Source organism: Lissotriton helveticus, chromosome 3_2, assembly GCF_964261635.1.
Source record: "Lissotriton helveticus chromosome 3_2, aLisHel1.1, whole genome shotgun sequence".
Lineage (NCBI taxonomy): Eukaryota > Metazoa > Chordata > Amphibia > Caudata > Salamandridae > Lissotriton > Lissotriton helveticus.
This window is the reverse complement of record NC_136062.1, coordinates 191821612-191844855: the sequence shown is the minus strand read 5'-3', so window position 1 is coordinate 191844855 and position 23244 is coordinate 191821612. Positions and strand designations below refer to the sequence as shown.

Below are 23244 nucleotides of genomic sequence, written 5' to 3'. Positions count from 1 at the left end.
CTCCCAGGACAACCCCATATTCCCCGTTGCTCCCGCGGATCGGCTGGCCCAGGTCAGATTCATACTTCCCGGCCCCCATGCTCGCCGAGTGGACACGGTGCGGCATTACGGACATGGAATCGCTCTTTGAGGAGGGTCGGATTAAATCTTTCGATCGACTCGTCGCCGAATTCGATCTCCCCCTCGGTCAATTCCTCCGATATCGCCAGCTCCTCAAATGTTTCCGTCCTTACCACAACTCCCAGACCTGCGAACCCGACACGCATCCAGTTATACACGCAATCCTGCACATGGGTACAGGGCGCCATTTGGTTACCTGGTTATATAAAGCGATACGGGAACTCTCGAATGCTCCCCTAGTGTCCTTGCGCACCACTTGGGAAGAGGACATCGGGCGCCCGTTATACGACTTGCAGTGGATCAAGGCGCTCGAAGCCCCAAAACATACATCTAGGAACGCCCGTTTTAAAAACATCCCATATTACACAGAGCATACCTGACACCGGCGCGGTTGCAGAAATTTTACCCCACCACTCAATTCCTCTGCCCCAGATGCCACTCCCCAGCTGCAGATTTCCGTCACATGTTCTGGAGCTGCCCAGATCTCCACCCCCTATGGTACACAACACACTGAAAGACCTCACGGGCCTCACAACCCTAGATACCTGGGAATCCAGAGCGTTGGGCATTTTCCACATTCCAAAACAGCTCCCGGCACACAAGCGCTTTGTGTCCCTAGCGTTACTACTAGCGAAAAGATGTATAGCTATGCACTGGCGGTCATCAGAGGGCCCCTCTACAGCAGCATGGACAGGGGCAGTATGTAAAAGGGCAGCGGCGGAAGAAGACGCCCTGCGGGAGGAGGAAGCTAGAGGCGCCCGTAAACACCCCATCTATATGGAATGGGCCATGCTATTGCATCGTTTCCGTCAGCTGCTGCGCCCTGATGACCCGATCACGCCCACCCCTACAACCACACCCATCCCGGCAGACCCCCACTCCCCCGCGCACCTACAGCCCCTGAACAACGACTAGTGCCGGACGCTGGCGACCCGCAGCCCCACACTTCTACCCTGCTCCAGGGGCAACTGGCCCGATACCCAATCTGATACAACACTCCCGCCCTCTAGCAACCCGGCTCACTGTAAGCACGAGCCTGTGACCCCTCTAACGCCCTACCCCCAATCTCTTCTCGATAACGCCCAGATGCTCCTTCCCTGAGTTTTGTCTCCCCAGTTACTTGGCAACACCACAGTACGGCCTCTGCAGACCCACTCCATTGCTCCCCATGATGTTGATTCACATGCTTGCGCTTTTTCCTTTCTCCTTGAATTTTTTTTTTTATCCTACGTTTTCTAGCATATGTGATTACTTACATGGTCTGTACTGCTACGATAACGAAACGCCATAAAAAAAGAGTTAAAAAAAAATGAGTTTTTCCAAGGGCAAGGTTACAGCTGGGATCACCACCTCAATGTCCCCTTTCACAGCCTAGGTCATAAACAAACATTAAAAGGAGAAGGCAGCGGAGTGGCACGAGATAGTGTACCTAGGGAACCTGCTTTACTTTTTCTGGTTTTAGCTTGGGAATGGGTCCCCACCTGTTTTTAAACTTGAAACGTTTAGTTGCCTTTTTTAGTATGGTTTAATCATGTATTTTAACATCCTATTTATAAATATCTGGATATCCGAGTGAGGACAGCAGAACTACATTACATTTTAGAAAACTAAAATTCTATATTAAAAATGTTGGCAGTGTCTGCAAACAGAATTATAATGCTACTGGCACAGCATTGGGATATAGTGATCACACAATTCATGCGGACGGACATGTGGGATGATTCAAGTAGCTGTCCTGTGTATCTGCACCAGGAACATAACTACAGAAGGCACTCCGCTTGAAATACCTCATAATACCTGTAATTTCCAATCTCGTATAGGAAGTTCAGCTTGTACAGACTTCAACAAGAGCTCGTGAGTTACTGGCGCTGCACAACATCCAGCATGTGCGTGGTATCTTTAGCTTTGTTTTATTCCGCCATTGAACAGATTATGCTATAGTAACTGCCCCAATGATAGCGTTGACCGAGGTAACATTTCATTGCAAAGGACATCTGAAACTTTACTGTGCTAACTTTAGAGTCTGTGCCATTGGTCATTTATATCAGTTACAATACTATAAGGGGAAAGGATTTACAGAGATACTCGCTCTGAAGGACCTGCCAAATCGTTTAAGTATTGCTGTGGCTTGTCATCAATAAACCTTGGCATAAAAATAAAAATCGGGTGAGCTCTTTAGTTATTTTCACCAGAAAGGGAAGATGATGAATTATTAAATAATAAAAATCTCCAATCACACTTGTGGGTCGAAGACTAAAGATAAAACTACATTTACATTGACGAACTCTAACTCTTAATCCTTAAGCATATTTCCTTTTTTAAATTTTTTTATATTGTCAATACAGAAGTAGGACATCACAGGAAACAAATGAAAAACAAAAGGCAAAAATAATAAGCATATGTTACACATGAAAGCTGAATCTTAAACACTAATACTTGTACATACTGAGAAACCTAAAAAGCAGTTCATTAAGCAATTAAATTGTCTACCCATAAAGCGAATAACAAATAGCAGAACCATAAAGATTTCATATATCAAGAGTGCGTATTTAGAACAGTGAGCCCCAAATCGAGTTGAATTTGCGCACAGATTGAGCCCCCTTCATCTTTGCTAATGCTTCCTCCATATCATATATTTGCCTAACTAATATCCACCAATCCGTTACTGTGGGAAGTTTTGATGAGATCCAGACCCGGGCTACTGTCAATCTTGCACATACAAGCAAAATAATTAACTTATCTTGAATATCAGACCTAGTACTTCTTATTCCAATCATTATTTCCATAATCGTTAAAGGTGTTTTAATTTCTAATTTTTGTGATAAGATTTGTGTAACTTTTTGCCAAAATAAAGAGAGTTCGGGATATGTGACGAACATATGTTTTATGTCCGCCGCATGCAGACCACATCGTGGGCTTTTGTCTGGTCATTAATCTGGTTGTTAGATGACCACTTTGCTATTCGATCTGGCGTATAGTATAATAAGCAGATTGTACGAAATTGTTGCATGCGTAAATTCAGTGAGTGTACTGCCTTAACTATTGTGCTTAATGCATATGATATATTTTTAGCCAGAATTGACGCCCCCATAACTCTAGTCCAACGTTCCGCTATTCTTAAGCAATCATCTGACCTATAAGCACAGAGGCTTTTATATGCTTTACTAATTGATGATTTTTCGTTAGTGTCATGCAAACAATCCCATATATCTGAATCGACAATTTTCTTCAGGTTTAGTTGCTTTATAAAATAATCGCGAATCTGCATGTATTTAAATTGCATATTATCTGCTAAATCAAACAAAAACTGCATATTTACAAAAGTAAGGAAGCCATTGTGGTCATAAAGATCACCTAGACAAGTTGCCCCGTGTGTGATCCATAGTTTGCCTAAAGAATCGGGGAAGATCTCTGGCAACCCTGGGTTATACCAGAGAGGAAATTTAGCATGCAATAGTGACACCTCATATTTCAATGAGATGGTGCGCCAGATAGATATGCCATCTCGAGCTGTCTTGAATTTTACTCTTTTAAAGTAGTTTGGGTCATTGGTTCTAAACAACAACTGACTGCTCTCTTCACCCAACATAAATTTATGAAAGTAAGTACTACTCAGGGTTAATAAAACTGCGTAAGAGACCAAAGAAGGCAGACCAAAAATAAGGTTTCAAATCCGGAAAATCAAGGCCGCCTTGTATAAATGGTAGTTCCAGCGCTTTTCTAGCTTTCTTATAGCCCCAAATGAAGCTGCTACAGATCCCATTTAAGCGTTTAAAGAAAGAAATGGTCACCCTCAAAGGGATACACCTGAACAGATAAAGACATTTCGGCAAGATCTTTATTTTTATAATGTTTATCCGCCCCATTATGCCTATAGGTAGTTTGTGCCAGCTCTTGAGCAGTTTAGCTGTATCCTTAAGCCTATTTCCAATACCAACGTATGGGCATCCTTCAAGAGAGGGAAGAAAATAATCAAAATAGTTACTTGTAGGAATAGCTTTGAGATCTTAGAATTTTCTTGATTCATATGCTGTGCATTATTCAACCATCTAGTGTTTGGATCTGGAATTGTCTTTACTAATTTTTGTATTCCTCTATTAAGCATTGTCGAAGGTTTGGTGGCAAGTCCACCCATCTATGATGCTAGAAACACATGCCGGGACACACTGTATTGGGTCACCATCTTCATATTCTTTTCTCCCCTTCATGCAATTTCCATTGTTCTATGGGTTGCCTATTCTTCACTCCTACTTCCTCCAATTAACCTAATTTCCTGGGGAGGTGGGATGGCCACATGTGAATCCAGAAAATTATTTAAGCTTCAAAATTATTCATGCAAATAAGTACCACTCATTTTGCAGTGAGAATATTTTCTGAATTGTCATTTTGCATTGATTTTGTAGCGGTATTCTTCCTCCTAGGTGGGACAAAGTTGAAGAGTATTTGCAAACCGGTGTTTTATGTTTTATGGTTTAAATCTGATTATTGATTTATATGTGCCATCTACATCTAAAGGCCGGTGTACGGGTAAAGCATGAAATGGAACAGTGCAAGGAGTCTAAACTGGGGATACCCACCAGCCTCCTGAACCCACCCTACATACCCAAACACCGTAGAGTCACACAAAGTCTTCCCAATCTCTTGTCCACCTCACCATCGTGGGCGTGCCACTTCTAGTCAGCTAGAGTAAATGCTGTATATTGAATAATGGGCTATTGATATAAGAAAGGGGTAGCGGAGGATGTGAAAAGGAGTACCCTTAGGAATTTGGGGCTAGTGAATACCCTGTATTCCTGCACGATTAAAGAGGTGCATGGGCCCCAGGTTTACTCAAACCCCGACTCTCTCGCCTCTAGTGTGGCATAGATCTTTTCTATCCAAACATGTGTTTTAGTACCTTCTGTCCCACAAGCAGCTCCTTGTTGGCCTGAATAGCGACAAAATACTGCTTTGTGAGTTTAGTATTTATGAACTTGTAGCTGCCATATAGATGCTATTTATAGAAACGCTGTTGAGTAATGTGCTCCAGATTTCCCCCCAGTTCTACCCCAGCGGTTTTGCAGCATTTTGGATTGTTTGAACTGCCACCTTGCAATGGTCACTTTAGTTACTGGTGAAAGAAAAAAAGTTCCTTAGCTGTAAACCTAGTTATCTTCCAGGAGAATCCTAATCGTCATAAGCACTGAACAGTCCCACACACACACACGGAATTCCAGGGCACTTTTAAACCAATATATATATCTATATAATTTTCACTCAAATAGTTGCGGATTATAAGACTAAGGCACCCACATTTCATTTCCCTTTTTTTTTTAAAGCCAATTATTATTGCAAATCACATGAAAAGATAAGTGACCTCTTAAAACGAAAAGTGAAAAGGAATGAAGGACAGAATTTCCCAATAGGTTGCAAGTAAAAGCCTAGCAAACAAAGTTGGCACTGTGCCTTAAAGAACCTCACAGCACGCCCAGCATCTAATTGTGCCCCACAGTTGACAGTTTGTCCCAGGATACTATGTTAGTCTGTAAATGTTACCCGACTTAACATTTATGAAAATGTATAGTTTCACCTGTCGGTGTCGTTTTGCAGCTTGAAGAATTCTATGGATTCACATGTGGGTAATTATTCAGTCATCTAGTGGTTGGGTCAGCAATTGTTGTACTTGTCACCCCCACACCCCATTTTTTTATGCTGGTGGCCGTCATTGTACCTCCATTTGGTGTCACCTTGTGACGTCGCCGTGCTTACTCCGGGAGCTCCCACCTTAGGTTGCCATCTTCAGATTTTTTTCCTCCCTTTCCTCCTTTTTTCCTCCTTATTGATGGAGGAGGGTGGGTTTGTTTGTAAATCCAGAAACTTCTTCAAGCTGCAAAACTACACCAACAGGTAAGAAACAATACGTTTTGCAGCGTGAATCCTTGCCAAATATGCCCCTGGGGCCCTTTGTACTGTCTCCCCAGCTTCTATGCTGCACAAATGTATTGGCTGTGCTATCCATCTTGCAATTGTGTTCTTGGTAACTAGTCTCCATAGAAAACGGTTTCTAATGATGCAAAGAGTAGTTATGTTTTCCTGTACTCTTGTTGTTTCAATGTGATACATTACTACCCTTCTAGAGTCAAGGGCAAGTAAAGCCCTTTCTGCAGGTGTCTTTGGTTTCTGCAATAAACTTGATATCGGTATGGTTTGATTCATATGGAACTGTGAGATCACCTTTGGAATGAATTGTGGATCCATTCTCATGACAATTCTGTTATGTATTTGGAAATAGGGTTACTGTAAAGTTAGCGCCTGTAACTCACTCACTCCACACGTAGTAATGTTAACGCTACTAAAAAATATGTCTTTAGTGCGAGCATTTGTAGCGTGGGCTTTTGTAGTGGCTCAAATGGTTCCTTCATTAGTTGAGAGAGTGCACTATTTAAATTCCAAGAGGGCGCAGGTACTGTCTTTTGAGGAGGGTGGGGGACAAGGGTAGGTACTTTCACCCATTATTTTGACCACTGGTGAAGTGAAGCTTGTTCCTGTGTGGCCCCTTGTATATGCTGCTGTTGCTGTTAGGTGAACTTTTAGTGATGCATAGGTAAGCTTACAATCCAGTAAATGTGTTCTGTACCTTGGAACTGTTTTATCCTCAATGTTATTCTTGAGTAGCCCTTCCTTAAGACATCATAGAGAGTATCGTTTCCACTTTTTTGTATAAGACTTCTTAGTGGTAGGCCTTCTTGCCTCCCTTAGGATTGCTATTGAGTTCTCCGGTAACTTTAGGTGTCCAAACTCTAGATCCTCAGGAGCCATGCAGCCAGACTTTAGGTCTCTGGTTCTGGGTGGAGCACCCTTCCTTCTTGCATTGCTAACAAGTGTTGTCTTTTTGGCAATTTGTGAATTGCCCCAGGTGATATTTCCATTGTTTCCAAGAACTAGGTTTGTCCTGCCCATTGTGGAGCAATTAGTATCATCTTCATGCTGCTGGTTCTGCATTTGCAGAACACCTTGTGAAGTAGTGGTATTTGGTGAAAAGCATATGCAAACCGCTTGACCATTCTGTCCATTGTGCATTCCCTATGGACTGTTGGTAGTGTTGCCTGGATGCGAAGCATCTGCATTTTGCGTTCTGAGGTATTGCGAAGAGATTTATCTCTGGAGTTCAACAATTCTAAAATGTTTTGGCGAGTTCGGACTGATTCAGTTCCAATTCGTGAGACCATGAAGCTTGCCTGCTCAGGAGGTGCATTGCTACAATGTTCATTTCCCATGGAATTGCCCAGTTCCACAATTGTTGCGCTAGTGTTTGAGAGTGGTATTGATTGTGTTCCACCATGTTAGTTTATGTAGAACGTGGTGGTTGTGTTGCCTTTCTGGATTAGTATTGTATCCCCAGAGCTCTCTCTGAAAGGTTTTTAAGGCTAGGAACACAATTTTTAATTCCAGGTTGTTGATGTGCTGTATTGCATCCTACTTCTTCCACACTCCCCTTACTTTGAGATTGTTCAAGTGTGCTCCCCATCTTATCGGGGAGGCATCTGTCATAATGGTTACAGTTGAGTGGGTTCTGTAAAGGGTCTTCCTTGTGTTAGGTTTGCTCTTTTCCACCATGCTATCTCTTCCTGTATCCTTTGTGTGACAAACACTAGTTCTTCCCAACTCCCTGGTGCCTGTGACTATTGTACTTGAATGCATTCCTCGAACGGTCTCATATGTAGTCGAATGCTTAGTATTAAGTGAATGCAGGAAGCAATCATCCCTAGCAGCTTCCCCACTTGCCTCACTGTCAGAGCTTGCCCCTTCTGGTATAGCTGTGTTTCCTTCTGCAGTGCTGCTGTTCTCTTCTCGCTGGAAAAACTTTCTTGGATTAAATCTATTTCTGCCCCTGAGAACATGTTCTCGTTTTCTGGTTCCGGGGATGACTGCTTCCAGTGGATGGAGAATCCCAGCTGGTATAGTGTCTCTATTACCTGTTGCATGTGCTGTTTGCAGGTTATGTAGAAGTTTGCCCTTATTAGCCAGTCGTCTAGGTAAGGGTACACATTTATTTCTGGTCTTATTAGGTATGCGGCCACCGCTGCTAGGCACTTTGTGAATACTCTTGGTGCCGATTTTACACCGAAAACCAGCACCTTGAACTGGTAGTGCATATTGTTGATCACAAACCGTAGGAATTTTTTGTGTTTTGCATTCATGGTGTTGTGTAACTAGACGCCCTTTAAGTTTATTGTAGCCATTTAGTACCCTTTTTGTAGTTGTGGCATTACCTCTTGCAGGGTTCTCATCCTAAACTTTTGTTTTTTTATAAATTTGTTCAGGAACCTTAGATCCAAAAGAGGGCGTAGTGCTGTCTATCTTTGGAACTAGGAAATATGTGAAGTAGTTTCCTTTGTTTATTTTCCTGTTGGGCACAAAGTCTACTGCTTGCTTTGTCAACATTTCTACTACTACTTTGAGTAGGTGTGCTGTTTCTTCCTCGGAATGTACCTTCCTTCTTGGGCCTCTGTTTGGAGGTGTTTTAACTAGTTCTATGCAGTAACCGAATTGTATTATGTTTAGAATCCATTTGTCGAAGCGATTTGTTTCAATTTGGGAAGAAAGTTTTAGTCTGCCTACTACTGGTGTAGGATGCAGAAGTAACTGTTTAATCCTGATTTTAGTTGCTCTGTCTTCTTTGTGAGCACACTACCTGGTCTTGGGGTGTGTGTAGTGTCTGATGTTAAGTCACTTGGTTATAGGGGGAGCTCATTCTGCCCCCGCCCCCCTTGAGAGGGGACTGTCTTACTTTCTGGTACTGCCAATTTTGTTTCTGTCACTACAGCTGCGACTGGTTTCCTCCTTGGTAAGTTTGCTGGTAGGTTTGATGCAAGGTTGTGGGGTGTAGATTCCTCCTACCCGCTAGCCTTCTTGAGGGGGTGGTTCCTTTAAGCATGCCACTTCTGAACTGTAGAGCGCCCATTGATCTTGCCGTCTCATTGTCCTTTCATAATTGGTTTAGGGTGTCTACCACGCTTCCAGAGAGCTGTTCCTCCTTGAATGGTGCATTTAGAATGTTTTGCACTTTTGGCTTGAATCCTCAGATGCGTAGCCATGCAGGTCTTCTCTCTGTGATACCGATCATTTGCCTGCTTGATGTCTCTGCAGCATCCAGGGCTAATTTCAGGCACGTACTGGCTATGTTCTGCCCCCTCTTCTACTAAATGTGTTGCCCTTTTTTGGTATTGTTCTGGTAGATGCTTCAGCAGGTCTCCTCTCTCCTCTCAGTGCTGATATGATTGGCGGTTGAATACATCATTTGAATCTGCAATGCGCCCTTTGTTTTGCAGCACTTCTCTTGACCTTTTTGCCCTTACGGTCCATTCTTTTGTTGTTTTCATCTGGGAGAGGTCCAGTTGTACTTAGCATGTTTGCCCTCTTTCTGGCTGTGGATGCTATGATGGAATCTGCAGTCACTGACCCCTTGATGTTACTTGGGTCCTTGGAGGATTGTTTGTATTTTTACTCCCCTCTGGTTATAACTGCTTTGCATATGGCAAGCTACTTGAACGCTTCCTTCCCCTGATCTAGCACACTTGCCAACATAGGGAGGAATTGGTTCCTGGATTGTGTAAGAAGTAGAGTTTCTAATAAGTAGCATGACAGAGTTTGCCTCTTCAAACTGGACTCCATATGTATCTGCTGACTTTTTAATGACTTAGTTGCACATACCAATATTGTTTGATGTAGAAGACCTCAAAGGGTAGGTGTCGACGGCCTCTTCTGGCGATCAGTGTTATAGTCTTGGCATTGTACCTCATGGAACTCCTATCCTTCTGACCCTATGTATGTTCGTTCCTCCTCTTCCTCAAAAAGGAACTCCTCTTCCTCCTGAGGTTCTGGGGATAAGCGAGGCTTTATGTCCTTGAAGTTTTTCTCGTGTCGTCGAGCTTTTGGGTAGCATTTTAAATTGTTTCAGGCTTTAATGGAAATCCTGTTTAAAAAAATTTGCCATTTCGGTTTTGAGCCTCTTCCTTTTCACTCTCCGACCCGAGTGTTTCGACGTCAAGACCTTCGAACTTTCTTAGAGGTTCAAAGCTCTTGTGGATGGTGCTGGAGGACGCCCATGCCATTCGGATCTCGACCTCTCTTGCTTCTGCGTCGATGCGGCTTTTCCTTTACAACCTTTCGTGTCTTGGATCTTTCGAGGGTCTTTCCCGCTACGGAGTCCTTCTCGAAGGATCCTATGGTTTCTCTAGGGACGCGGCTGCGGTCATTGAATGCTTGGACGCAGAGGCTCCTTTCGAGGCCCTGGAGTCTGTTTTTCAAGATAAGTCTACTGCCTTCGAAGACGGCTCTTACCTCTCTACAAGACTTCTTTTCGACCTCCACCACTTGGACGTCAATCTCAGTCTCTCCTTCTGTGACATTGTTCTCCTACGCGCTCGATAGGCCAAGGTCTCATAGCGATGGTGCTGCACTCGATCACTGCATGTTGTAGTTAGGTCTTCTCTGTCTCCCGTCACCCTAAGGGTTTTCAGGGTGAATGCCGAACAGGCGTTGCAATCCTCACTTCGGTGGTCTACCGGTAAGCAGACCCCCAGATCTCTCTCCTATTGTGTTCTCAGATGCGACAGGGGAAAATGAAAATCCCTTCCGATTGCTCTACAAATGCAGGAGACTGTCTTAATTCTGCCTGCTGACTGGGCCACACATCTACAACAGTCCAGTGCTCTGGGAACTAACATTCCTATGCCCCAGTGCTTCATGAGTGCCCCAGTGAGTGCGCTCTGCAGCCAAAAGTGTCCTCGAGGAAGGTCAAACCCTTCCCGGAATTCCTGAAACTGAAGCAACTGACTCTCTAAAGAGGTACCCAACCACGGTCGCCACCGCTGCCTTCCAATCATCCAACCGTATCTAGTTCCCTACATGTGAAAAATATCGGAACATTTCCAATGGCAACTCCGGGGAGCAGAGGACCTTGCATCCAGCTCGCTGGAGTCATCTTGCCCAGCACCTTGCGGTTACTCTTTCCTCCTCTGTTCCCCTGTGTGGTCTCTGCTTTAGTCTTGATAGAATTCTCGCCAGCACTGAGATCTCTGGCATAAATGGGGACTGTGCCCGTTCTGGGCTCCTACTGTCTGCCAGCCACCGCACAAACCACTGGAGCTGCGCTGAGAGGTAATTTGCCAGTCTCTCATCCAATGTACCATAATCACCCATTCAAGTTTGTTGGCTGTATACTGAGAAGTGAGGAAGTGGTTACTCATTCTTGTGGTGGCTTTCTTACATCAGATATTGCTAGTGTTCTCCAATCCGAGTCCACTCCAAGTTCTTGCTCAATGTGAGAGTTTTTGTTACTTTTGTAAAATGGCACACTGCACATGTGCCGCAGGGGGTAATGTCCTGCTACAGTTGGTAGGCACAAAGTTGTGAGCATCATATTTGTTTTAGTTTCTTTTCAGGGATCCTGTATGTACCAAGAGATCGGTAGGGCAGATGCTCAGGCTCAAAAGCTCTTGGCAGCACATTCTTCTGCCCCAGTACAGGGCAATCAAGAGGACTATCTTCACAGGTGAGGTAGTGGTGTGAAGGCATACAGGAGTTCCTCATTCCATTACAGCTGGAATGCTTCTAACTAGCAAAACTGCTGACAGTACGTTCCCGCTAGTGGTGAATCAATCTATCCAGGGCTCCACACCAATGTTAAGACGCCCTGCACCATCTTGTGATGGTACGCCATGCAGATCAGCCACTCTTGCATTCAAGGAGTTTACCAGTTAGTTGTCAACCAGGAATATGTTCCAGTGTTCCAGCTACATCCAGAGGCAGAGTATTCTAGCATACTGCCCAAGACTTCATTCCATGATTCTTGTTGCAGTACCAATTGGTGGTAGTGTTTTCCATAAAATGGCAGAAAGGCTTTAAGTGCCAAACGGATCACCTGAAGCTTCAGCAGGTTGATGTGAAGCAGGCCCGAAGCAGGAGACTTCGGATTTCCACCTCGCTTAGGTGAAACTCCCAATCGAATCACAGAGCAGCCACTGCAGATCCAGAGACGTCTCATTTGAGAACTGAATGGCATCGCAGAGGCAGTCCAGATGCGGAGTGTGAGAAGTTGGCCTGATATATGATGCTCACTAGTTCTAGTGATCACCTTGTATCAGTCCAAACAACCCTTATGGTGATTGGTTGTAAGTCAACCTTATAGACCAGCTATCCTAATGGTAGCATGGACAAAGCAGTCTTAGGCTAAACTCTTTTGGCATGTGAAGCCAGCTGTTTTACCACAATATAACCCCTTGAATACCAGATGAAAGGACACCACACAGGTTGTTATGAAAATAAACAGTATATTTATTAACAACAACACCTCTGAACTCTTTATGAGGTCAGAGGGCTAAGCACATGACAATCTCTTACGAAAAATACAACAAGTTGCACAAGATTACAATGGTGCCCTAGGGGCACGACAAACCATATACTAAGTAAGTGGAATGTGAAAGTCGATAAAAGGAATGGAGCTGTCCAGAGACTGTAGGCTCGATGGGACCACACTACACTAACTTCAGGTAAGTAATAGGAGGCCCACGGAACGCAGGTGCAGAGTGTGAACTCACACGCGAGATGCGTAACAACGTCTATGGACAGTACAGTTCAAGTAAAAGGTGAGTACGGACAATCCTGACTAGTTATGACAAAAACGACTGTGGAACTGGACACTAGGACAGTTAGACTACCCTTGAGCACCGGAATGCTCTCGTTACCTCACCCACGGGCTGCGGGTGCATTGGTGCCAAAGTTTGTCGGGTTCTCGCGTTGAAGTCAATGGAGCCTGAAAGAAAAGATGCTGCAGGCGACCAGGAGGAAGATGTTTGGTGCGATCCAAGGGTGGATCGGTGAAGAAGAGGACCTGAAAGCAGAGGGGACAGTATTCAAAGTCACTAGCCAGTGACCAGTGTGGAACCAGGAAGGAACCAGGTGCTGTTGTCGCGATCAGGTGAAGAGTGGACGCTTGACTCTGCAGCCACGTGGACCAGGAGGTGTCTTCGACGACCAGGATGGAGGCACGAGCTGTCCCACGCAGGCTCTCGCTGTCGGCGGTGTCGGATCCGGAATTAGAGTCAACAGGCCTTGGCAAAGGCAACCCACGCGGTGAGTGGAAAAGACGTCTGGTGCGGACTAGGAGAGTCCGGGGTGCCCCTCTTTTGGAAGGGAGGAAGGGCCAGTCTGGAGCAACCAGACCAGCAGCAAAGATTCAAAGGTTTGTCGTCTAGGAGGCCACTAGCCAGCCGGCAAGTGACCAGACAACGCCTCGAGCAGCAGGTCCTCACGCAGATCTCGTGGATGCTGGAGGGCTGATCTTTGGTGCAGGGGCTGCTCGGGGCTGCTCGGGGTTGGGGTTTCTCAGTCCCCAAAGCACTTGGTCGAGTTTACCTCAGGAGTCGTGCTGGAAGCGAAGTGCAGTTTCTTTCAAGATGGCCGGTCCCACGTGTCTCGTCGCACCCACGGATCTCGGCTGTGCTGCAGATGTAGGTTGAGGTCGGAGAGGTCTGGGAATCCGGGTCTCGTCGGGCTCTGAAGTCTGGATCCTGGAAGGAAGACGACAAAGGGAAGCCGCTGGACGCTTGATGGTGCCTGCAGTTGCAGGGTGGACACTCCTTGCCCACAAGGGAGATTTCTTCAGTCTTCTGTGGAGCAGAACGTCGAAGTCCAGAGTTTCTTCTTGTAGAGTAGTTCAGGATTAATCTAATCTGGAATGGGACCAGCTCCTACCTTTATCCTGCTAAAGGGGGCTGCACTACTGACTAGGTCCCTCCCCTGGGTGGGACCAGGAAGGGGGGTGGTTACACCCCCTATCCTTTGTCCGGTTTCCCGCCAGAGCTGGGGCTGGAGTGCCCCAGCAACTGGTTTGAACCGGTGTATGCACAGGGCACCTTGTGTGCCCCAGGCATGTCTCATTCCTTTCAGGCCTATCCTACCCAATACTCAAAATCCTGTCTGGGGTGGTGCTAGCACCTCCCAAGGCAGGAAACCCTTTGTCCAAGCCGCCCTCGCTGGAAGGACTCCCAGCAGCAGGAGGTCAGACTTGTGTCTGTGGTGGCAGCATCCATTTTGAAGGGTGGAATGCTACCCCCGTCGCCAGAATTGGCGAGGGGGTAGTATTCCAATTCGTATGCCATCTTACTCGACATGTTTTGATAATGTTATACCAGAGTTAGCATTTAACCGCTAGGTTGATAATGCACTTAAGAGTATATGGTATAGCGTTATCATGGAACAGCTATTAGGACTTGGTTCCGCAAGCTGCAAACGGGCTCAGCTCATGCCAGAGCACCATCTCACATAATTCCAAGCACTCTGCCTTCAGGATTGATAAGGCCTTCCATAGGAGTGACTGATAGGAATATATATGTCCATTTTAGGTTTAGATATAGGTATACTATATCTACAGCAAAGGGTGATTACACCACCTTGCCCCAACTGTCATGCAGCCAGTTGTGTCTGTTTTAGATGGCCCGCCAGGGGTGGCATAATAACGGCTTGAATTCCACTGAGCTAAGAACTGTCCCACTTAACGGAAGACTGTGTGGGGCCCAGTTGGGACTTCAGCTCAGTGGAGAAACCCAATGATGTCAAGAGTTCGGATATTATTCAGAGGTGGTCCAAGACCGTACCTTAATGGCTGTCCAGCTTTAGCATCCAGTCACTGAGGTACGGAAATACATTTACTCCAAATCTTGAAAAGTGGTCAAGGTCATTGCCATTTGTTTCGTAAAAACCCAAGCTGCTGAGGGATGGTTGAAAGGGAGCACGCCAAAGTGTTCCAGGCCCAGGTAACACCTGGTATATAAACATACTCTTGTCTCCCAGGTCAAAGGCAAGGCAGATCATGAGCTTTTTGTATTTGTCCTTCTGCCGAAAGAAATTCAACGGAGCAGTGTTCAGGTTAGACCCAAAGTACTCATTCTTTTTCTGAACGTGAAAAGCACACCAGGAATTTCTCGTAGTCCAGTATCCACTGAATAGCATTCCTGAAGAGTATTTCCCTCTTGGTCTCTACTGATTGCGCCCGCATTGCCTGGAGCGAGGACCTTGGCACCGATCTTTCCCAGGAGGACTGGTCATATTGTTGTAAGCAGACCAAACGTCTATCTCCTAATTATCGCCTACGCCTCATACATTTTAAATACCTGCACAGGCAGTGATCGATGTCTCCGGTGTTTTTCCTCTGCGGCGGGGTTCTCATCTTGTCTGGCTGTGCCCCTCAGTTTCTGCATATTTTTTTTTTGTATTTATAGAGCGCAGTCCTGTCACCCCAAGGGCATCCTGGCGAGAAGTGTGCGCCGTTATCACTGAGATTACCTCCTCGCCTGTCTCGACAGACCTGCATACTCTGCACGGTTAAGCACTGCCCTTACACCTGCCGCCAGCTCACGGCTATGCTGCTTGTTCTCGTGCTTCGCATAGTTGCCATACACTGGGGCCGGAGTCCCGCACCCAGGGTTGGTGCCTGACTCGAGGATGCTTTGCGTTGCCAGACGCTTCTGGCAGACTTTTGGGAACTCACACCTGTTACGGGCCGGCACGTGATATCTGGGGTCCTGTTGTCTCGTAACTCCTTTCTCAGAGCGCCTCTCCCTCTGCGAACTCTCCCGGGCTCCCTGCCAGCACTCCGCCCACAGCGGCCGCCGGTGCTGGTCCATAGTACCCCAATCTCTTCTCCCTGCCCTTTGCTGCTTCCTCGTGCCCCCTATGCTGGTACCCCTTCCCGTCCAAAGCCCCTCTCTTCCCTCCCATGCTCCATCTCCTGCCACTCCTCCTTACGATTAATGGTGTGCCACTATTACACAAATGCCTTTCCGTGATTTGATAACAGACATTGCGTTTCTACTTTTTCTTGTAATTTGCTGAAGTGTTGCTTGAATACTTTGTAACCTGAAGTGCACAACTTTCAATAAAGGTCTTTGAAAAAAAATTACCTGCTGTATCAGGATGGTAAAATGCGTCTCTGAAATTCGTTTTTACATAGGAAGAAAATGGGTCTGATTAAATGAAGGATAGGGCATACCTCCCTTAATCTGTTAAGACCTACATGTCTGACGTAATGGGTACCCAGGGCACTGTGATCAGAGAAGACCCCTAAGGGGTGTAGCACTTACTGTGCCACCCTTAGAGGCCCTGTACCACTACACTTACACACTGCCTTTGCAGGCTGCGCGTTTTGGTGCAGAACAAAGTGAAGAGTCACCATGGCACACATTCCTGTGTGCCATGCCTACAACCCACTGCCCTGGCATAGATCAGTGACCCCTCTAGCTGGGTGCACTATACCAGTGGTGAGGGTAGCCTTGCATGAGCCCTGTACCCCTACAGTGTCTAAGTCCATTCTTAGACATTGTAAGTGCAGTACTGCCATTAAGAGTATGTGGTGATGGGGGGTTGTCATCACGAACTCAACAGCACCATAATGACCACACTGAAAACTGAGAAGTTTATTATCAAACTTCTCAGCACATTAAACCCACAAGGCTGCCAGTGTGGGATTTAATAAAAAATGCGCACAGAGGACATCTTAGAAATGCACCTGAAAAACGACCTACTGCTACTGTCCAGGCTGAGTGGTTGCTTTCAGCTGCCACCACCAGACATGTTTCTGGACCTCTGGGTCAAGAGCCTGCTCCTCTTGGGAGGCCTGAAGCAATACACATCCTGGTACGAAGTGCAGCGCCTCCTCCCCCAGATGGGGGAACCAGCCAAACAGGAAAAGGCTTATGCTCCCATGCCAATGGAGGGTGGCATAATAGGGGGTGTACCCACCCCAAGGAAGGGAACCATTGGTCTCAACCGTTCTATCTACCTGTAACACCCCTAAATATAGTATTTAGGGGCAGCCCTGAACCTTGCTACCTCAGACAAGAACCTGCAAGAACAAAAGAGGACGACCGAACAGCTGTGCCGAAGCTAAAAGGAGGAGGATGTCCACTGACTTGGCCCTACCTCGTACCTGGTCCCGCGAAATCATGGTGTGTCCTGCAGCCAGCAACCTCGACAAACACGGAGGACCTGCCTGCCTTCAATCCCAAATACTCTGTCACCCGTGAACACCGGATTTGTTCAAAAAACAGACTCCAGTTTAGCAAAGATCTGCGGTTCTGCACCCGATAATGCCTTTGTACTAGGCACTGGGGCCTGGGTGTTGGCTATATGCCAATCATTCGCTGACTGGGCGACTACTCGCTTACCAGGATCGCCTAATAATTTTGACTTTGTCCTCGGAGGATGGGGAGGGTGGCGGAGAGGAGGGGCAGGGGGCCGGGGGGAGGAGAGGGCGCTGGGATCATCCCGGAGGTTTGTGAATTGACCAGTTTACCATCTTTAGAGACAACTAGCGAGTCTAGTGGTAACTGCTCCTTAATAAAGACTGGATCTGATGGAACAGGCTTATATTTTTGTCTATTCTGGGAGTGAGAATGCGAGCACGAACAGAGTCCTTAAATATATCATCAACATATCATATCATGTCTTTCAGCATAGGGAGAGTCTAACTGGATCTGTGTGTGCTACTGAGAGTTTCGAACATGAAATCCTCTTCTAGGGATTCTTTATGTAGTTGTACCTCAAGATATTCTGCAGCTCTAGCAAGTAATTCTAAATCCTTTACATTGTCAGGAGGGGAATGTTTTGCAGGGTAAAAGGTCTGGGTCATTATCAGTAGGTGAATCAGTATTATAGTCTTTCCAGGGATCTACAGGTAAATTAGTATCTCCATTATCTCCATCATCATCGTGGTGGAGAGTTAGTTGGTGTGATAAGTAAATGTTCTAATGCTGGAGAAGGTGGTGAATGTGTAGATGAACGTGGTGGTGGTGGAGGAGCAGAAGGGTTAGTACAAACATTCTTCAACTTTAAAGGAATGGTATAACGTAAATTTCCTTTTGTTTTGGGTCCAATTTGGAAAGTGGGATGTCGAAAATCTGATCCTGCAGCTTTGAAAGAGCATTTTTCGGTTTCGGCTAAGACGACTTCGGTGCCAGGGTGGAATGAGTTTTCGGCGTAGAAGATTTGGGTTCCGAAGCTGGTTTCGATGTCAAGGGTTTCGGCTCCGAAGCAGCCTTCAAGTTTTGGCTCAGTGCCTGGCTTTGGCCAACTCGATCCTAAGCCGGAAGGATTAACTAGGTGTTCGGTGCTGTGCCGGGCAGAAGGATGGTAGAAACATCTTGTCGTGCCGACTGTGGCCTGAAGGTAGGTGGTAGAACCAAAGCCTTTTGTTTAGGCTGAAACGGATTTTGGGGCAAGGGGTATTCGGTACTCATGGGACGTTGACCATGCGGTATGTCGTCTAGCATCTCAGAGTCCGTTTCCGGAATAGATACAGGTTCTTCCTGCTCCACTTTGGCCCCTTGTGCATTGAATTATTCCCGTTTTAATCCTTTAGCGAAAATGTCCAGAGTGTATTTGACATTCTTGCTTTGATTTTCACGCAGTAGAGCCAGACGATCGCAGAGCGTTTTCTTCGATCAAAATGATCTGCACGCATCCAAGTCCTGTTAGTTGTGATCCTGAGAGAAACACAAGGTGCACACTTCGTGCAAGTGGGTGCTGGGACAAAATTTGAATGGAGTCCGTTCCATCAACTGCGAGGTTGGACCGATGTGGTAAGGCCCGAAGGCCTTCCACAAGTCTTCCGATCGACAGGCTTTTTTAATCGACACGCGGAGAAGTAGGATACGGGTACGAAAACAATACAGACGTGGCTAGAGTGGATAGCGCACCGAGAGGAACCCTAAGAACGGTTTTGTATCGGAGCGCAGAATTACACAACTTTATAATAGAGTTGATGCCCATGCGCACTATCACCGAAAGGAGGAGTAACCTTAACTTGTGACTTAAAAGGCTTCTCGAAGAAAAACAACTTGCAACCACCCAGACTAGACACTAGATGGCAGGAGTATGCCAAGAATGATCTGCAGCTCACATGCCTCGAACACATAGGTTCTACAGAGGGAGAAAGGGGTCATTCTACTTCAAATTTCACTAGTGGACCAAATATCTGATCTTTGATCTATAGTCCTACAAGCGGTGGACAACAAACATGTGACCCTACATTCAGCTGGCATTTTATAGATTCAAACTGTTCTTGGAGTATTCCCTTATGTTAGACTTGACATATCACTACAGCATGTAAATGTAGAGTAGACCAGACCAAAATCTGGAAAACTATAACTCACTTCCATTCCTTTTTTAAGAAACTATTTGTCCATTTCTTTTTTTGATAAGAGGATATTATAAAACTAACAATCTTTACAAGAAACCTTAAGCTAACTTATAAATCAGTTTATTTTCAGCAATTTAGTTTTGCAGCAACTTGTTACAATGAGTTGTGTGATTTTATATTTGGTGTACTTAATCGAGGCACGATGATAGGATACTATAGAAAGGTGTGGATCCAGATTCGTTTTTTCTCTTTGTAATATCAATAGTTTTAGCAGTCACACCGAAGAATACTCTGGGTTAATACTCTAACTGCCTTATGCAGAGTACAGGAATGGGAAACTTTTCCATTTAGAGCTTCTTAAAATTTAATTCTAAACTCTGACTCCTAATAATCACATGCCCTGGCCAGCCCCTTGAACCATGCCCCCAAATCTCCTATTCAGTTTTTACTCTCACTGGAATTTTTAGCTTCAATACCTTGATCACAGGTTTTGTGTCACCACTCTGTGCCAATGGATTACATCCTAACCCATGTAATGTAAGCAGTCTGAGATCTTACACTCTCCAGCCCTCAGTGCTTCTGATAGCTAACTGCCATGCATCACTAGTGTGCCATTATCCCTGCAATGTGCAGTATCAAAACCTATTTTACTACCGGCTTCAAAATACAGTATCCACCATTGTGAATATATGCTACTTGTATTGGGGTTCAGTATTTTCAGTTAAGCATGGTTTCATAACATGAAGCTTATGAACAAAAGCCTTGAACTGACCTTAGTGTTGGCTGCGATCCAGTTGGATGTTTCACTATCGTCATCACACTTTTTAATCCATTTCTTTAACCACTGTCACAACATGTTCAAGAGGACAAACCGGATCAGAAAAAAGGAAAAGAAAAATGAAGATATTTAGAAACAACAAAATAGGATCCCAATATGGTAATAAAAGCAATAGCATTCTACAGTCTGCAAAAAACAACATAGGTGAAAATGAACAAATTGCTTTCTTTCAGGAATGCTATTTCTGGTGGAACTCTAACCAGATAGCTCCCTTTCAGAATATCCCCAGTTGGCAGACTAGTTTTGTAAAACCAAAAGCAGTGCTCTCGCATGTGGGCAAGTGGTGCTGTGCAGCCTCATGCTGGCTCTATCAGGAAAGTGATGGAGCAGAGCCACATATAAGTACTGACCCTATCCCAAAACATCTTACTGGGCCTTCAGACATGGCATGTAGAACAACTGACAGTGAACCGAGCTCAAACTTGGTATAGTTTTGTGGAATCTACAGTTCGAGTATCCATGAGTAAGTGTGTTGCTGAAAATGACTTATTCTGCTAATGGATTCTTCTCACCACAATTGTCTCATTTTTAGAAAAGATACCAAACCAGTATCTACAAAATGTGGAGACTCTGGGGGCTCAGACCTAAAAGCCCTACAGAACAGAGAGAGTAACATTGTCCGACCTGGCTGTTAAGGGAGTCCTTCAAGAACGTATGCACCGACGCTCACTTCAGTCCAGCTGATATCAAGACACAGTTTGTGCCAATATCACAGTGACCTAAGCACTGGTGAAATGGTTTCTCAGGTACCATGGACAGCTTTATGGCCAGTGCATAGTAGATTTTAATTCAATCCAGCTTGACAGTTGTTTCCAACACCCTGACCCACATTACACTCGCAAAGATGATAAAGCTGCCCAGAGCCTAAACACCAATTTGTCCAGGTAGTGCAGTCGATTGTACCAATTTCGCCTCCCGCTCACTCACACAGCATACTGCTAGATAGCAATAAAAATAACTCAGGATGGAGAGAGAGCATCTGCAGGAACGGCAACTCCAAACACACAGAGGGAGTGCCGCTTACTGACGGATGTGTTGCACGCAGACCAGAATGGTGCCAGGCGTGCACCAAACTCATTAACTGAGAAGGATCCTACAAGATAAAGCGCGACAAGACGCCCTTTTCTGCCCACCCAAAGGAGCATTGTCCAAAATCGTAAGGAGCCTGTGAAGGCCCATAAAGCGACGGTACAGATCTCGACCGTTCCTGCAGATGCTCTCTCTCCGTCCTGATGAAGACCCCAACATGAGGCAATAACAACCCTTCAGCGTACATGGGGGTCGAAACGTAGACTACGCCAACCTTACACACCATAGGACTGAACTAAATGGATTTACCTAACCTATGTGTGATGTGATTTGGGAACACAGAGGATAGGAAGGCTTTGAGGGCCAAGAACATCGTCCAAAGCTTCAGCAGGTTGATGTAGATCAGGACCCTCGCTGGAGACAACAGCTCTCTCCTCTCCATCTACCTTAGGTGATCCCCCACCACCCCAACCCAGCAGTGATATATCTGTGAGCTCTGGGTGTGGAAGGGGGAGCAACATGTCAAGGTTCAGATCAACATCTGATAGCCACCACTGCAGATCCAGAGCCATCTCCCTGGATACCCTAATGGAGTCGGAGGCACTCTTTAATCAGACCCTCTGGGATTTGCGGTTCCACTGCAATGCTCACGTGTCACCTGTTAATGTAGATGCAGAGAATTCATACGGTCAAAAAAAGCCTCGGATACATCCTCACCAAGATTCTGGTCTGACCCCAAAATATTGGTATCACACCATGATTTTCCACAGACTCTTAACAGTGGAGGAAATATCTGAAACGCCACTCTGTCCAGAACTGCTCCAATGAATGGAAGTCTCAGCATGGGGCTCAGGTGGGATTTTAGTTTCTTGATGGTGAAAAGCAATAATGGCAAGAGTGCAGCGGTGGTCCATGACACTCCAGCAAGCTCTTACTTAGCAGCCAGTCATTGAGGAACGGGAATGAATGTACTTACAACCTTAAACGTCAGAAGCCTAAAAAAGCAGATGTGCATGGGTTCAAAAGGGGAACTCATTAGAAAAGTGAAGATCAATTTAAGGTTCCATTGGGGCATAACAAAAGGAGTAGGTGGGAACAAATGCTGCAAGTCCTTAGGAAGATAAGCCACAACAGATGACTGAAATAAAGAGCCGAAAAAATAGCCGAAATAGTTGAGGGGTAACCTTTAACAGAGCCTAGGGACAAGTCCTTGCCAAGCTAGGGATAAGAAACAGCAGCACCTCTGACAGGGATGCAGCAAGCAGGTCAACTTGTGAAGAACACCAAGCAACACACTTTACCCAACGGCAGGCGTTAACTGACTCTATAGGGGCACTTGGCTGCCAAAATAACTACACTAATTTTAGGAGGTAAATCAAAGACATTCTACTGTCGCTGCTCAATTTCCAGGCATGAAAGTGAAGATTTGGGTGCAAGACCCTGCCCTGCTGCTGTGACAGAAGATCTTGCTGAAGAGGCAGCCTGATCTGAGGACTGATACTCATACCCAGGGGTTCTGGATATCAATCAAACTTTCAGTGTCTAGTTTGGCTCCACCAGGATGACTTGGGCCTTGTAGGCCCCGAGCTTGAGGATTCAGGACAGGAGTGATATTGGCTGAAAGGTGTAGAAGAGTTCAGAGTTCCACTCTGAACAGAATAAGTATCACAGCGAGAGCAGTTTTGTAAACTAAGCATATAAAACTGCCGACATTGCGTGTTGTCTGTGGTGGTGCATGGATCAAACCAAGGTTCTCACAATTCTTAGAAGAAACCTCGACCCACTCCGGATGCAAACACCATTCGTGATCCGCAAGGCATCAACGGCTATCTGCCCTGTCGTTCAGAGACCATACCAGGCGTTGCACAACCAGGACGATATTCTGGTGATCCATCCATGTACAGAAGCACAGGTTCCCACAGCACAGGGGCCATTAACAGTTTCTTGCAATAGCATATGATGGTGGTGGTGTTGTCCATGAACTCCTGCACCAGCCTTACTCAATAGATGGGAGGAAGGCTTTCAATGTCAATCGGATAGACCTCAGCTCCAAAAGGTTGATATGGAACTGGGACTC

General features: G+C 45.7%; 1 protein-coding gene across 2 annotated transcripts in view; it reads right to left on the bottom strand.

Moving 5' to 3' along the window:
- Window positions 1-23244, bottom strand: part of ARIH1 (ariadne RBR E3 ubiquitin protein ligase 1) — a 501132-nt gene that overhangs the window by 87986 nt on the left and 389902 nt on the right. For both annotated transcript variants that reach the window (XM_078685029.1, XM_078685030.1), the window contains exon 9: window positions 20073-20144. In XM_078685029.1, coding sequence (XP_078541155.1) covers window positions 20073-20144 — 72 coding nt within the window. The remainder of the gene's footprint in view (window positions 1-20072; window positions 20145-23244) is intronic.